The following is a 16,185-nucleotide window of genomic DNA, read 5'->3' as shown; positions in this document are numbered from 1 at the left end:
TAACTAAATAATTATTGAATATAGATAAAAAGTTCTAGTTTCACTGACAGATTATTTTAGGTGAAAAATGTCTCATCAAAAGTGAAATAATCTGCCAACAGAACTATAACTTTTTCATCAATATTAAAGGATTATTTACTTAAAGCGAGCTCCTATATCATTAAGAAAAGCTACGTAGTAAGTTAGTTTTGTCTTGCTTCAGGTGTGCTAAGATATTTGGACTATAAACTAGAAGAATCTCTTGCTAAGGTTTTGTTTTGCAGTGTAAAAAATCAGCTTCCATTTTTACTCTGCTGTGCGATATCAACGTTCTTCTTCTTTGCTTTGGGGTCATAAATTGTTCATGCAGAGGTCAGATTGTTGAGTCTAATTAGTAATATGAACAATCAACCGGATTCCAGCCAAAAAGTCAGAGCTGAGCATCAACACCTGCTGCCTGACGGTGGATTTGTGACGGCGCTCACCGGTCGGTCAGAGTCCGCCGGACATTCCTGAATCAGGACACTCAGGGTCTCGTTGGGAAGCTGGGCAACGATGTACGAGGCAGCTTTGAAAATGGCAATGCTGTCCCCATCAAAAGTGATCACATTCAGATCGGGGAACATCGAGCAGCGACCTGCGACATGAAACAATAAAATATGAGGGGAACTCCTCCTGAAGCACACGACTGAACAAGAAATGATCAAAACCTCTGGATAATTCTGTTTCCTCACATGGACAATCCCATTTCGGGCAGCACTTGTCTCCGTTGACCAGAACAGCAAAGCCAAGCAGGCCGCAGTTTGGAGGCTCGGCTGTGAAGGGGCAGCTCTGGGATTTGTTGAACAGGATCAGCTGGTTGTTGACACAGATGTACTTTGTGCATTCGTCGACTATCTCTGCATATGGAGGCTGAAAACATTTTTAAAAATTGGAGAGATGCTTGTAAATAGGAAAACAAGTGAACGGAGTTATTCTTCCATAACCTTTTGCCTGAAATATGAACAGGAGACTCATAAGTCTGAGGTTGTTTCCACAAATGATAGTCGGTTCAATCGGGGACCAAAGTTGCAACATTTGTTACATTTTCAGCTGCTGTGGTTTGCTATCACACTGCAATGCCCCTCCTCGACTGCAGCGGCGCTCTATTAATGCCCTGCGCTAAACGTCACAAGATCCCGCCCACATCTCCCTGCCGGAAGGCAAAAAACTCCTGGCCGACAATGACTAGCATTGGTTTTAGCTGTTAAGTTATGAATATAATCCACTAAATCTTAAATGTACACGTGATACATAAAAGAAAAAGGTATGCAGTGCTTTGCTACCAATTGTCAACATCACCACAATAAGACTACAAGGTCAGGAAAAAGTTGAATAAAGAAAGAAAATATCGCAGGAAAGGGAAGTAGCTCAGTTATGCTAGCTTGACTTCCACCAACCTTGACGTGGGATTCTGTGTTTTCAGGTTCAGTTAAAAACACAAAAAAAGATCTTTTGGGAAATGTTTGAGTGTTTTTTGGTGTTTAATCCTAAAACATAGTGATACTGTTGTCAGTTGTTATGGTGACAATTCTATGTATAGAGATTGAAAGAAGAAGAAAGCGAATGGTTTGGATCTTTTCTTCAATGGCTTTTCTGCGTTATTTTTCCCTTTGTTGTGGCAAACTACACTAAGTTAGTAAAACCTACATCTCCAGGTTTCCTTGACAGGATTGTTGTTTGGATTAAAGCAGACTAAACAGGGTTGGTGTGAACGCTCCCTTAGTGAACTTACAGTGCACGTCCTTACAGGAGTTTCTGACATTGATGTTAATCGCTCAACTGAAGAACTCGTCGATGCGGGCGCTGCGCGAGGAGAACTTGAAGCTGTTGTCAATGCTGGACTTGTAGGAAGTTTTTGGAAGGCGGTGGTGGATTCTTGCTGCGTTGTAGTTGGAACTGGAATAGCAGGCTCCTGGGTTGAGACAAAGACATCAGGTCGGGACGGAGATGTTGTCGTTTCAGCTTCTTTGGTTGTGGTCGACTCTCTGGTGAAGGCGGCTGTAGATGATGGTGAAGCCACTGGAGCTGTTGTTGTGGTCAAACGGGAAATTGATGTGGCAACATGACCAATCCTGCTTGCTGTTGTTGCAATGGTTGGAGATGTAGTAGCCGGTGAGCCAACCACGGTTGATCTGGTGGTGGTAGCTGAAGGTCTTGTTGCAACGGTGACCCTTGCGGTTGTCGGCCTGACTGTGGGCGATGTGGCTCTGGAAGTAACTGTAGATGTTGCAGGAAGTCTGGGTGTTGCTGAAAGGATGGATGTCCTCACAGCGGTGGGTGTGGCTCTTGAAGAGGACACCAGTCGGGTCGTGACCTTCTCCAGGATCGTAGATACCTCTGGAGTTGTTGTAGAGGTCGTTGTGTGGAGTGAAAACAAGGACGGAGAAGACATGCTTGTGGTTGTAGTTGACACTCTGGTCGTAACTGGTTTTGAAGTCTCTATGATTGGCTTAAGAGTGGTGTGAAGACTGGAGGGTCTCGGTCCTCTAGTGGTGGAGGTGAAGAGGGAGACAGGTGGAGTAATCAGCTTCCTGGTGGTTGTGGCTCCGCTTTCTGGAGCCGATGTTTCTGTGGTGGTGGTAGAGGCTGCAGAGGTAGATGTTGTCCTAGATGTTACTGGAAGAGGAGGAACTTCAGGGGATTTAGCAAACATGGTAGAAGATTCAGAGGGCAGCCCAGGTGTTGTCTCCATTGGCGGCCGGTAGGTGGTAGTGGAAGTGGAGGTGACCTCCCAGTGAGGGGGATACAGAGGCTCAGAGGTTCGCTCAGTGTACGGAGGATGGGTGGTGCTCTGTGTGGTTGGAGATTGTTGTAAAGTAGTGATTCCTGTTGAGAGTTTTGTGGTGAACTGAACATCTGTGGACATTGTGGATGTTTCTGGAATGACAAGGGGTCTTGAAGTTAGCTTGCTGGAAGTGGTTTTCCCCGTTACTGGAGCAGCAGCGGACCAGGAAGTCCTATCCGAATAGGCAGCTGACGTGTACCAAGAAGGAGCGGTGCTGCCTGTCGTCTCAGCAGGTCTGGGTGAAGCTGTTGCTGAAGAGACTGTAGAGATTTCAGATGCAGGAGATTCTGTGACTTTCTTTATGGTTGATGTTTGCCACCTTGTAGTAGCTGAAGTGAAGGCAGACGGAGTTGTAGAGGGTTTAACTGTTTCTGTTGTGGATGACACAGAAACAGTGGAAGAAGTTGTACGATCGGTTGGAATGACGTGCGAGGTCCTTTCTGTGGTTCCAGTTTGTGTTGCCTTACTGGTAGTGAAAGAGCTAACTGGTTGGAATGGTTCTGTCGTTGCTGTTGACAAATATCCAGTTCCTGCTCCTTTAGTGGGCGAGGTGAGAACAGGAGAAGCTGTTGTAGAGCTTGTGGTTGGTAGTTCTGGCAGGACAAACGGTGCTGTTGTCATTCCCTCTACTGGTGCAGCTTTATAAGAGGTAGTCGCTGTACTGGAGACAGTGGTTCTGCCTCTTACTGGAGATGTTTCTGAGACTCGGGGAGAAACTGAACTCAGAGTTGTTTGAGTAACTGCTGAACTCGAGCTTTCTGATGTGTCTTTATGTGGAGGACCAACCGTGGAGGTTCCGATTGTGGTCGACCTCCCAGCAGACGCTGTAATGGTGGTGAGCGGGGAGTACTGGGAGTCGGTCGGTTTAGTGGAGGAGGAGCCAAAATGACCAGTGGTTGTTCTGGACGTGGTGGGGCTGAATGAGCTCAGCCTGGTCGTCCAGCTTGTTGCAGCTGATGACGGAGTTTCAGTTACTCTGACTGTGGACGCTGCCTCCACTTCCTCTGGCCTGACAGCAGAGGGCGCCGTTGGCCCAGACAGAGTTCTGGACGGCTCAGGAGTTGCAGATGTAACTACGGTTTCCGGGCGGGCCGCCTCATCAGGGGCAGGTGGCGCTGTGGTTGAGGTGGAGTATTTGCTCCCAGTAGTAGCTCGAGGAGCAGCGCTGGTGGGAATTTTCGCTGCGTGGGGTGTGTGTGGGGCTGTGGACGATGTGGTGACATCATGACGTTCAGCTACTGTGGACGGCGACGCAGGCGCCACTGAATCTGGGAGCCGAACACCTGAAATCACATGAGCCCAATAAGGATTACAAAAACAAAATGTTCATCTAAATTTACCGTTTTCCTGAAAATTGAGCATCGTGAAAATCTTTCATTTTAGTTTTAGTGTTTTTATCCTTCCTATGCAGTAGATTTGACATAAATCCCCTGGACAGAATAATAAATATGTTTTTTCTGAAATATATTAACCAAATATTTTATCACTGCCCCTTTTTTTTTCTTATTGAGTTTTTTAATGTTATTTATTTTCAAAGTGATTGACCTGATCTTGGCGTTTATCAATGGGCTGAAATTAATACCCACAACGAGCCGCGCAAAATTAAAAATATAATTAAAGGTGAGTAAATGACCAAGATGTTGAAGTGATGCTGCTCTTACTCTGGTAAAGTTTTTCCTGCTCTACCACGTCTTTTCTCCAGACTGAGTGTCGGTGAAGCAGAATTTGTGCTACTTACAGTCGTCAACATCAACGCATCGACGGGTGATTTCATCCAGGACCGTGTTTGGGGGGCAGACAGGAAGGCAGCCCTCTACTCTGCACAGGAAACACATTCACAAAATAAAAGCCTCAACATGTCGGCTCCCATTAAACTGATCGTTTCACATCGTGTCAGAAACAGGTGAAGGTCAAAGGTCTGACTGTGGGATGGTGACGCAGGAGTCGGCGGACGGGTCGCTGCAGGTCCTGAAGCAGGGGCTGATGCAGGAGTCGTACCTCCACTGGCAGCGAGGACCCGGAGGGGTGTCTGGGCTGGGGCCTGAGCAAAAAACACACATAAATAAATAAATTACCACTTAAGATTATTTCCTCTCATTAACATGGCCACCAGGTGGCGCTGTGAAGGCCTAAGAAAGATGGAGGGAAAGTTAAAAAAAGATGCAAAATTAAAAATAAATTGAAACCCATCATTTTTTTTATTTTAAATTTTTCATCTTAATTTTTGTTTTCCGTTATTCAATCATATTTTAAAATAAAGCAAAAATTAAAATAACTTATTTAAATGTTATTTCTGATGCTGAAAGAATGTACGTAGCTGAACATAGACAACATCGGTAGCCTACAGGCTACTTATTAAGCTTAAGGTATTGATATTAGCTAGCTAGTAAAAACTGTGAAAAGTTCTTTGCGTTTTGCTGGTTTGCTGCCATGATTCTAACACAAACCTGTGCAGCTCCGCACAGCAGCAGCAGCAGGTCTCCTTCACGGCGCACAGGTGTAAACCCAGCGCGAGCGTCGTAGCGCTCATGTTGCGTTTAAAGGCGGCTCAGAAAAGCAGGTTACCACATGTTAACAATGGACGAAATAGTTCTAACTGCTGATAAAAGTGACAGAGGACACAGATATGGGAAGTGCAGAAGCCCCTACTGTATCAAATTGACATAGGAATAACAGAGTTGGCCATTCTAAGGTAAAAACCCAGCGCATACAGTGTTCAGGTTTTTTTTTTTTCCATCCAGACGGCTTCCCATGCCCCCATCAGGGGGCGCGCCCCACAGTTTGGGAACCTCTGGTCTATCTTATTACCCCAGTTTTTAATAGTTTTAAAGTGACGACCAAATGTATTTTTTCTCCAGCTTAAGGTGTAAAATATTACATTAGCAACACAAAAAGTGGCTCTTTTTTCGCTACTTCGGCATATTTTTACTGAAGGAAAAGTAAAAACTGCAGCATGGTACAAATAATCCTAAAGGTAAACCTTTAAAAAAAAAGTTACTCAGGTAAATGCAACTGAGTGAATGTAACTCGTTACTACTAAACTCTGGTTATTTCTGTGATGAGTTTGTTTTATGTTTGAATCGTTTGAAAACTGCTGTGTTGTGATTCTTTGTGTGACTCTGACCCGTCAGTCTGAACAGCGACGCCTTGCGGAAACCGTAGCTGTGTCTGAACTTGAGCAGGTGGAGGCGTGGCGGCGTGGCGTGCAGGAAGAAGCCGGGTTTGGCGTGCGACTCCAGCGAGTCGTAGCCCGAGATCCAGGTGTTCCTGTGGAGGACGAAGGTGGCTCCGTCCCAGAATGCATCACTTCCCTCCCACTTGGCCAGCCTCACCTGGCCGCTGGCGCTCGCGTGCAGGAAGTAGTTCGGTCTGTCGACGGCTTCAAAGGAAACCCGCGATGCATCTGTGGAGAGGAAAAAATAACTATTCACCGCTTTTGTTTCTAATGGTTTTGGACACCGCCTACACTGCAAAAACAGAAAATATGACTTCAAAGCACTTAAAAAAAACACCTACCTGATTTGTGGCAATAAGCTAATGTTTGTTAATGCCTGGAAAAGGAGCCGTTTCAAAAACCTCCCTATTCCAGGGGCAGTGCCACGTTACCTAGCAACGCCTGCCCTGTTACCTAGCAACCCAAATGGAATTCAAATGTGTAATTCGGTCAGCTGGTTTTAACCACTGTAGGCACTGTACACACTCCAAAAACACAAAGTCTTAGACAGTACAAAAATAATTGTACTGTCTTATAAATCTTGTTTGTTTTTTTTATTACCGGTATGTATTTTATAATTTGCTTGCTTTTATGTCAAGGTGACCTTGAGTGTCCAGAAAGGCACCTACAAATAAAATGTATTATTATTATTATTTTTGCCTAATTTCTAGTACAAATATCTTTGCACACATGAAATTAGACAAAAACTAACAACTTTTTAGCAAGATACAGCAGCTTGTTTTAAGTAAATAAATATTTAATATTGGTGGGAAAAAGTACTACTTCCATTGGCAGAATGTTTTCACATATAACATGGGAAAATTTTATTTTTATAATTTAAAAACTCTGCCAATGGAACTGTTTTAAAAAAAATCAATTTTAAGAAATTACTTAAAACAACCTCTTATTTCTTGCTGAAAAGTTACTTGAAAGTTAGTTTTTTTCTTATTTCAAGTGAACTAAGTTATTTACACTAGAAACTAGACCAACTAAGATTTTGTGTTTTTGCAGTGCAGCTCCTTTAAAATGTGTAATATCAGTTATATTTTAAGAGATTGTTATGGTTTTGAAGTAATAGATCAACTTACTCTAATTTAAAAACCTGCTCCTCTAATTCAAATGGCATAAACAACAACAAAAGTAATCCTGAACACTGAAACTTGTGAAAGTTATTATTTTAAGGTAATCAGCGTTGAATAATAAGCGATAACTGGTTGAAATGAGTGTTTGAAGGAACCAGCAGGAGCTGGAGCAGCTTGTTGCAGGTTTGGCCGGCTGTCAAGCCTGCAGCTTGAGTTGCTATATGAGAGTTTGCCAATCTGATCTCTGAACCCTTTTACAATGAGTCCATCGCCTTCATCGGTGTTTCACAGGAGAGCTCAGATCAACAGCAAAGGAAACTGCAGGAGTGAAGCCTGGCTGGCTGTCAAACGGCTGCACACCGAATCTGATTCACAGAGAAGTTTAACAGTTTACAAACAGATTCAGGGCGTTTAGCATAGAAAAATGGGCTTTTCAATCTATCCAACATCTTAATATGTACAACCTGAAATGAAAATATTAGTCTCTTAACTCACTCTTTGTTGTTTTCTTTGTGAATGGCCTCAACAACATGAATTAACATGTCTACTTGGGGCGTTTTGAGCTACTGGCCTATTCTGAAAGAGTGGATTTTAACCTTCCCAGTGATGTCAAACACATGGAAATCAAAAAATAAGTTTTTAATTTACTATAAATGTTGTGTGAATTAACATTTTAGGGCTATTTATAATTTAGAAGCACAGTAAAAGAGAAATAGACCCGAGTTGCTTTGGCAGAAATAAAAATCATTTCCTGCACTATTATCCACATATTTCTATAAGTTGTATTTATATGTTGTGTTTAATCATTTCTAATTAAATAAAAATAACAATAGCTGTTGACATGCGAGCAGAGCATCATAAACAAGCAAAGTCGTAACAAACAACAGTTCTTACCAACCGAGACTCGTTTGTTTTTTACTCACACATGTAAATTCAACAAAGATTCTTTGTTTTGTGACTTCAATTTATGTAAATGATGTTGTAATAACCCCTGGCTGATGTTATTAATACTTTGACATGGTATACTGTTTTTTATATACTTGTTGTACCTTTTTAATAATAAAAAGGAAAAAAACTGCTAAGATTTTCTTCTTTTCCTTCAATTAAAATAGCAAAAATGTGACTTTTACCTACAGGACAATAAATAAAACATGTGATATTTTACATCTGCCTTAATATTTAACATTATTTAACCTTTTAGGTTTATTATTTTCCTGTTTTTTTAAGTCTTTAAATGTTTGTAGTTTATTACTAGAACCAACAATGAGAATTTTCTTCTACAATCTTTGCTGTATTTAGTGTGTTTTTGAGCAGAAACAACTTATGAAATAAAAAGCCTACCAAAAGAAAAATTGGTGTTATGCTAAACATTTTCTGTTTAAGAAGATATAAACTTAACATGGAAAATTCCCGTCCTGAAAAAATGACAAAAAGTCTCAGAGGGCCAAATCTGTGCTATTCTTGAATTCTGGTTGGGGGACCACACAAAATTAATCAAAGGGCCACAACTGGCCCCTGGGCCACCCTTTGGACCTCCCTGATTTAGAGATTCTAAATCTAAACAAACATGAACTCACCGTGCGGCCGAGCTCTGCTGAGGCCCGGCGTCATCATGAACTCTGAGAGGATCCCAGGAGCGGCGCCGGCGCTGGTGTTGACCCGCTGCAGGAACACGAAGCCGCTGGACCGGCTGGCTGCCAGCAGAAACGTCTGATCCCACAAGGTCCAGAGCCTGAGCGGACCTTTACCCAGAACTGCAGGGAGGAGGCACCAATTTTACAAGAAACCCAACATGTCTGAAATCCACAGAGGTTTTTGACTATTTTATGCATTATTGTGTTTCCGTAGTCTCTAACAGTTTGTAACTTCACTTATTTTCATTCAGAAACATGAAAATGTCTTTCATAGCTCAAAGTCATCTTCCTTCAGATAAATAAATCAAAACATCATCAACTAAACTCTTTATCAAAAACAGGGGAAACATGAAAACAACTATTCCTCAGTTCAGACAGCATGAAAAAAAGTAAAGAGAAATTAGCTCAGGTTTCTGTTTTATTATGGGAATTATAGTTTTTAGGAAAACAAAACATTACTGACGAAGTAATAAATGTACAGCCAGCATATGAAGGAAAGTTGTTTCTTTTTACCTTTGTTGTAGAATTCACAGTCATATGCTGCAGGAAAGAAATAGAAACAGGAATTTAAAAAACATCTTATAATAATCTTGCAATATGTTATATTGTTGTTATTTGTACAACGATTGTGCATTAGGGCCAACGCACAACAAAAAACGAGTAAATTTGTGAGAAAATTCCAAGATTAATCTCAGAAATTTCCAATTTTTTCCCTTGAAAGATTTTTAGATTAATCCCAGAATTTCTGTTTTTTTGTCTCAAAAATGTACTCGTATTTTTCCCCATCAATAATTACCCTAATACACCATCGTAAGTGTGTCTATCTATTGAATAATTTGGCAGCAAATAAGGTTTTTGAATTAAAAAGGTTACTTATTTTGTCCATATGTGGTTTTCAATTAAAATGCAATTACCATGAAATGAACTCGATTAAAAATTTCAATTGAGGCTCATCAGGAATTATTATGTTATGCATCAGATTCAAATGTCAAATTTAAAGAACAAAACAGCAGAAAATCTTTGAAAGAACTTCAGGAAGAAAAACTCTGGCTGCTTAGAAAAAAGAAATGATATCAGACATCTGTTGGGTAAAACAAAGAAACGACCAATCTGGGAGATTTTTCCTTACGGCAGAGAGACGGCGAGCGCCAGTCGACAGGAACGCCCTCGTGGCAGCAGCGCCCTGCGTACGCCGCCACGCTGGTGCAGAAACACTCGCAGTCGCCGCCGCGGCTGCAGGCGCATGTGTCAGCGAGGCAGTTCATGTAGAACCAGGTGACATCCACCTGAGGACACATAACAGGCTTCAGGGAGTGAAAAATCATTTTTTCTATTTTCATGTCAACTATATGGAATATTTTTAAAACTTTCATGTTATATAGAGTCATTACATACAAAGTGAAACATTTCAGGGGTTTAATTTGAACAGGATTTAGTTACTCAGAATAATAAAATCTTATTTAAGCAATGATCATCGCATTAGTGCCATTGTAGACAGGAAAAAGTAAATTGTTGCCAAAAAACAGATAAATTTTGAGACTTATCTCTGAAATTTTCTATAAAAAATGGGAAATTTCTTAGTTTGAAAAGTTAAAAAAATTTTAATAAAAAAATTGAAATTTTGAGATTAAGCTCAGAAATTTTATAGAAAAAAACAGAAATTTCGGAATTTAAAAAGCTGAAAATTTTAGATTTCAGAAATTTCTAAGATTTTTCTAGGAAATTTCTGAGTTCAAAATATAGAAAATTTAATCATAAAATCTCAGAAAATTTGAGATTAAGTTCTAGATGTAATGTAAATTTCTTAGTTCGAAAAGTTGAACATTTACTTGAAAAAAAACTCAGAAGAAATTTAAAAGTTAAAAAATTTAGCTTTTTGAAACTCGGAAATGTTTGTGTTTTTTCTTGCAAATTTTTCACTTTTGGCGCCCAGAAATTTTCAAGTTTTTTCTAGAAAATTTCTGAGATTAATCTTGAATTTAAATAAGAGTTTTCTGGTAAAAAGTGCACTCTCTTTTTCTGACTACAATGATCCTAAAACCCTGTCATACAAGGAGATCTTGATCTTAACTGGGTTTGAACCTGGTTGCATACAGGAAGATAAATGAGTAAAACAGAGATGTGTTGTAGCGCCACTCCTCACCACCGGGTGGCAGGTCTGGAAGACTTCACTGAGCAGGACGCCACACTGACGCTTTGCAAAGGGCTCCCTGAGAGGACTGAGGCTGCAAGGATGTCTGATGTCTGGACTGTTCACACACTGAACACACAAACACACACAGGAAATTCAAGCCTTATAGATTTATTAGGGGAAAATTAGGACAAAGTATTACAATATTACAAGAATAAAGTCTTATGGAAAAAACTTGTAGTATTATCAGAATAAAGTCATAATATTACAACTTTACTCTCATAATACTATGACTTCATTTTCATATTATTACAACTTTATTATGAGGATAAAGTTGTAATAATACAAAAAAAAGCCATAATAATATGAGAATAAATTCATAAGAGAATAAAGCCTTAATATTTGGACTTTACTCTTATATGACTCTTTTTGTATTAATTTATTCTGATAATTTTATTTATGTATTAATTTTTTTCAGTATGGTCCTAATACTCCACCGTAGGAAATACTCACGCAGTTTTATCTTAAATGAAATGTCGCAGTTAATTGTTAAAACATGCAGCTAGAAGAGATGAAATACTCAGTTTTATTTTTCTCCTCAGTGAAATATAAATTATTTGCAGGACGCTCCGCTCACCTCCATGGCCGTCCAGCTGTTTCCAAACTCCTGCGGCGTCGGCGAGTCGATGTTGTCAGGCGTCCGCATTTCGTTTATTGTCTTCAGGTCAAAGTTCCCACACAGGCCGCTGAGTTTCCCCTGGACACGTTGCGTTATCTCACTTGGCTCTGACCGCTCATCGTCATGCATGCTGAGCAGAGTAAAAACAGAGACCTACCTGCCAGCGGGGGCCAACCTGGACGTGAACCGTTGTCTTCCGGTCCCACAGCACCGTCACGTCTTCTTCTGGGAAGTGAATTATTGTGAAATATCCAGCTGGCCAGATGAACATCTGCTGCTTCCTGTCGATCACACTAGACGGATTCTGCATGGGATTTGGTTACCAGTTACCTTCTTGATTCATACAGGAAATGTTTAAAACACAAAGATGGCGCTTACTGGTTTTCCAGAATCGTCGTCGAAATATATGAAAGATCCGCGGATGTTGATCAGAAGGGATTTCCTGCAGATGATTCCACTGTCAAAGCAGTCGACGTTCTCCACCAAAACGCTCAGCATCACATCAGCGCTGCTCTGTGGATGACAGGACACAAACGTAAACTGTGTTCCCCCTTTCAGCAGACTGGGAACCAGTTCACCCTCAGAGTCCAGCAGACTGGGAACCAAAACGGCAGCATCCGTTTCAATTCAGCTGCTGTGGTGCAAAAATCGGTTACAAATCTCTACATTTAAAGAGGAAGTATTATGCTAAATTCACATTTTGCACATTCTTGTACTTCAAATTGAGTTTCTGCTGCTGCTACAAACAACCCAAGCGATTAAAAAAAAACTATACAGACAATTTTAGGCAATAAGTTCATGTTTTTTGGTGTTAGCTGTTTCAAAAACCTCCAGAATGTTTGTGACTCCAAGAAAATGTCACAAATCGTCAGGCACTGCCCGTTACATAGCAACCCCAGCAAAGCCCAGCCCGTTACCTAGCAACCCCAGCAAAGCCCAGCCCGTTACCTAGTAACCCCGGCAAAGCCCAACCCGTTACCTAGCAACCCCAGCAAAGCCCAACCCGTTACCTAGCAACCCCAGAAAAGCCCAGCCTGTTATCTAGCAACCCCAGAAAAGCCCAGCCTGTTACCTAGCAACCCCAGAAAAGCCCAGCCCGTTACCTAGCAACCCCAGCTAAGATCTAGCACGTTTGGTCAGCTGGTTTTACCGTTTTAATGGATGCTGGAAAACACAAGTGTTTTGTTGTTGACTTACCATCCAGAAATCAGTTGCTGCATTCTGGTTGTGTAAAGAATGTAATGAACATGTACCGTTTTGCCGATAGACCTATCCTATCCTGTTTATGGAAGCAGAACAGTTTACCTTTAAACAGATGCAGAAATGATTAGGTACCTTAACAAGATAGACCTTGCAGGCCCCGACGTAGTCAAACAGCAGTCCGTCGAACGTCCTGTAGTGGCGATCACCGTAAGTCGTGCACATGGACGGACACGGACGAAACACACACTGGAACATCCCGTGTTGGCAAACGCTACAAGGAAAGAAAAGCTTCAGTGGTTTAGCATCAACTTGTTCCCACTTACTGCAGGAACCGCTTTTCACCTCTAACCGTCTCCATTTGTGAAGAGCCTTTGGTTTACCAAAGGCAGAAAAGTGCTGGTAAATTGGCCAATTGTGCCATTAAGCTGTCATCTACATCATCTTCCCTGGCTGTAACTTGAAGGAGAAGGACGGGAGAAAAACCGAGATCACTGGGAGGTTTCTTTCACCAGCCAGGGTCGGTTTGAAGCAGATGGAATCAGAGACATGTACAAGGGCCTGCTCTGTTTCCAAGGCCTATTCTCTGCCTCCCGATAACAGAGAATTACACATATCAGATGGCAACTTTTGCTGCTCTGACAACCTCACAACTCTGTGCTGTCAGGATAAACGTTGCAGCAGAACATTGTTGGAGATTTGTCTTCATTCTGAGGCAATTCTTAACTTTTTGATAAGAAGCTGTGAGATAATCTTGTCATATACTTCATACGTACCACTGGTAGCAGGGGGAGGAAACTCGGTCGCCAGGGAAATATTCTTTCCCTTTCCACAAACAGGGGCAGGCATCAGGCTCAAAGCACTCATCCCCATGTTTCAGTAACCTGGGGAAGGGAAATATGAGGTCAGGACTTCCTGTTTTAAAACAAGTCAAACCGAAATTATGCTCAAGGTCCAACTGAGAGATTGTGTAAGTCAGGTGACGTAGGCAGGGTTCCCACCGTGTTTTTGTCAAAAAATGTTAAGTTACAAAATCTGGTCTGTCAGCTCAGTCGCCTGTAGCAGTGGATAACAGGAACATCAAGTTAAACGAGTACTTTTGGACTTCCTTTACCAGAAATACCTCATCCAGCTCAACCAAGAGACTAAATGCTCCCCCAAAGAGAGCCACAAGTTCAAGTCTCTCCATTGACGACGGGATCTGGACCAGTCTCTTCTACTGCAAATGGAAAATCTCCAAAAACCTCCTACAGTGACTCTTTGAAACATGGCAGAGTGACGACACCATTCTGCACTCATTTGGGATATTGACCCTGTTCCTAAGGACGAACCTTAGTTCTTATAATCCCATTATTTCCATCACCACAACTCATGGTGAGGAATGTCTTTGGCTCTCGGACATCCATCCCTTTATCCACCCTATAAATCTCTCCTTCTCCGAATGACAGTAGCTCATTCCCAGCACTTCACCTGCTGGTTCCAACCTTCATCCTGGTGGTTTCATTTGGCTTTAAACAGCTTCAGTCCTTCCAGGTAAAGAGACACAAACAGAACCACATCATCTGCAAACAGAAGCAGTACAGACTGGTTCTCCTAAACAAGATATTCTGTACAAAACGGCCAACATTGGGCAACACCGAGTCCAATACTAACTGGAATAAAGTCTGTGCCTTTATTCTCGCTGGAATGAATGACCCTTCATTAGGTCCTAAATTACCACCAGGATTAGATCAGTAAATAAATCTTCTGGAGTTTGTTCCTGGTTCCTCTTGGACTCTGGCAGGGATCTCCCTGGTCACCAATCCTGTTTGTGGTGTTAATGGACTTCAAGAAGGCTGGCTGGTTTTGGAAGGTCTGAGTCTTTGCTTTTTTTCTACTGGCATCTTCAAGATGTGTTTTCCAGAATGTGCTAAGACGGTTCAGAGCTGGGATAAGAGTCACTTTCTCTAAGGGCCCCCAAATACTGAACTTCACTCCATGAAGCAGACAACGGTCAGGACACTAGCCAGGGAACTCCTTGGCATCCTCCGTAAATGATCTGGCATCCGCTACCAGAAGGCTTTCTTTCATGAACGGAAAATCTCTGCAACACAATCTCGAAAAGAGGAGAGCAATAAAAGGTCTTTAACCAAACTGTTGGAAGGTAATGGCTAAAAACTGAATCCAATAACTTAATGCTGAAGAAACTCTTGGTAAAGGGATGCTACCAACTTCCTGTCATCTGAAGTCTGAGTTTGCCTCTAGCTTAGCCTCATTTGTGAGTTCACTGACAGATGTTGGCTTCCACTGCAGGAACATTCCAGCAAATGAAAGAGAGCTTCAAGGGTGGGCAGCTGTGAATAAAAAGGAATAACACTCGTTCGCTACATGAGAAATCCAGACAATTAGGATTCTCAGAGATAGAGGGAGAAAACCAGTCTTTGTCTGGATGCCTGCATTTGCTCTCCTCCACTCTGCAGCACCAGGCTGATAAGTATCTTGTAATATGCAGAGTTGAGCTACATCCACTGGCGAGGCAGCAGACAATGACGTGACACACTGAATGGTGCCGCCATAAACCCGAGGTTCATCTGAGTAGAGTTACACGACAGATAAAACGCCGCTAACAGCTTCCTTTATCTGCGCGCCAAGCGGCCGTATTGATTACTCTGATCAAAGATTCTGCGATCACTTATCCTGCCGACCTACCAACATGTCACCCATAAATCCTCACAGCTACAGCCGGTCGGGGTGAATTTAATTTCATGGGACAATGTAAAAGCGCAAACTTGATCTCAACAGGGGTAAGAAGTTACCTCGTCTAAATTGTTATCACAAAATCAAAGCAAAGATTTGTACATTTAATTAGAAATTAAATATTTGCATCTCTAGTCGGAACCACAGATTCTCAATTGGTCTCAAGTCCCCAGCTGATTCTAATGGGTTTTCTTCCAGGATTGTAATTATCTCCTGAAGAAAATCCCACAGCATGACTCGGTCACCACCGTGTATCACCGTTTCCAAAAACTGTGTTCAAAACTACTTCGACATATTTTTACTCAAGTAAAAATAAAAAGTAGCCGTCAAAGAAATTACTCAAGTAAGAGTAAAAAATATTTGGAAAAAATCCATTCAAGTAGTAACTGATCAATTTATTAATCGATTCATATTTAAAATTACATCATCAGAAATGTAAAGTTCAGTGGAAATTCTGTTACCAAAATGACGATAATTCATACAAGTACAAAAAAAATTAAGAAAATGTTTCTAAATCAGTTTATTTCAATAAAAAAACTGATGAAACTTTAACAGAAACTGCAGGTGTGAGTCTGGTGAATGTTTGGTTAAAACATGTTTGTTTTTCATTCAGCGGGTAGAAAATCCAGAAATTATACTAGAAATACTTATAAAATTACTGAAGTAAAAAGTACAGCGTAGTAAAAATACTCCTAAAAATAAA

The 16,185-nt window shown here is 41.3% G+C and overlaps 1 protein-coding gene across 3 annotated transcripts in view; it reads right to left on the bottom strand.

Annotated features, from left to right (window-relative positions):
• Positions 1 to 16,185, bottom strand: part of otog (otogelin) — a 72,017-nt gene that overhangs the window by 19,839 nt on the left and 35,993 nt on the right. For all 3 annotated transcript variants that reach the window (XM_081605503.1, XM_081605501.1, XM_081605502.1), the window contains exons 24-38: positions 13,523 to 13,630; positions 12,882 to 13,020; positions 11,925 to 12,059; positions 11,704 to 11,850; positions 11,505 to 11,624; positions 10,880 to 10,996; positions 9,866 to 10,022; positions 9,250 to 9,276; positions 8,680 to 8,856; positions 5,931 to 6,209; positions 4,730 to 4,847; positions 4,545 to 4,624; positions 1,754 to 4,089; positions 714 to 891; positions 465 to 616 (exon numbers count right to left, since the gene is read on the bottom strand). In XM_081605503.1, the coding sequence (XP_081461629.1) occupies positions 465 to 616; positions 714 to 891; positions 1,754 to 4,089; positions 4,545 to 4,624; positions 4,730 to 4,847; positions 5,931 to 6,209; positions 8,680 to 8,856; positions 9,250 to 9,276; positions 9,866 to 10,022; positions 10,880 to 10,996; positions 11,505 to 11,624; positions 11,704 to 11,850; positions 11,925 to 12,059; positions 12,882 to 13,020; positions 13,523 to 13,630 (4,270 nt within the window). The remainder of the gene's footprint in view (positions 1 to 464; positions 617 to 713; positions 892 to 1,753; positions 4,090 to 4,544; positions 4,625 to 4,729; positions 4,848 to 5,930; positions 6,210 to 8,679; positions 8,857 to 9,249; positions 9,277 to 9,865; positions 10,023 to 10,879; positions 10,997 to 11,504; positions 11,625 to 11,703; positions 11,851 to 11,924; positions 12,060 to 12,881; positions 13,021 to 13,522; positions 13,631 to 16,185) is intronic.

The sequence above is a fragment of the Poecilia reticulata genome, chromosome 3, assembly GCF_904066995.2.
Source record: "Poecilia reticulata chromosome 3, P_reticulata-male-v2, whole genome shotgun sequence".
In the NCBI taxonomy this organism is placed as follows: Eukaryota; Metazoa; Chordata; class Actinopteri; order Cyprinodontiformes; family Poeciliidae; genus Poecilia; species Poecilia reticulata.
The sequence above is the reverse complement of the archived record's forward strand: the minus strand, read 5'-3'. Positions and strand labels throughout refer to the sequence as shown.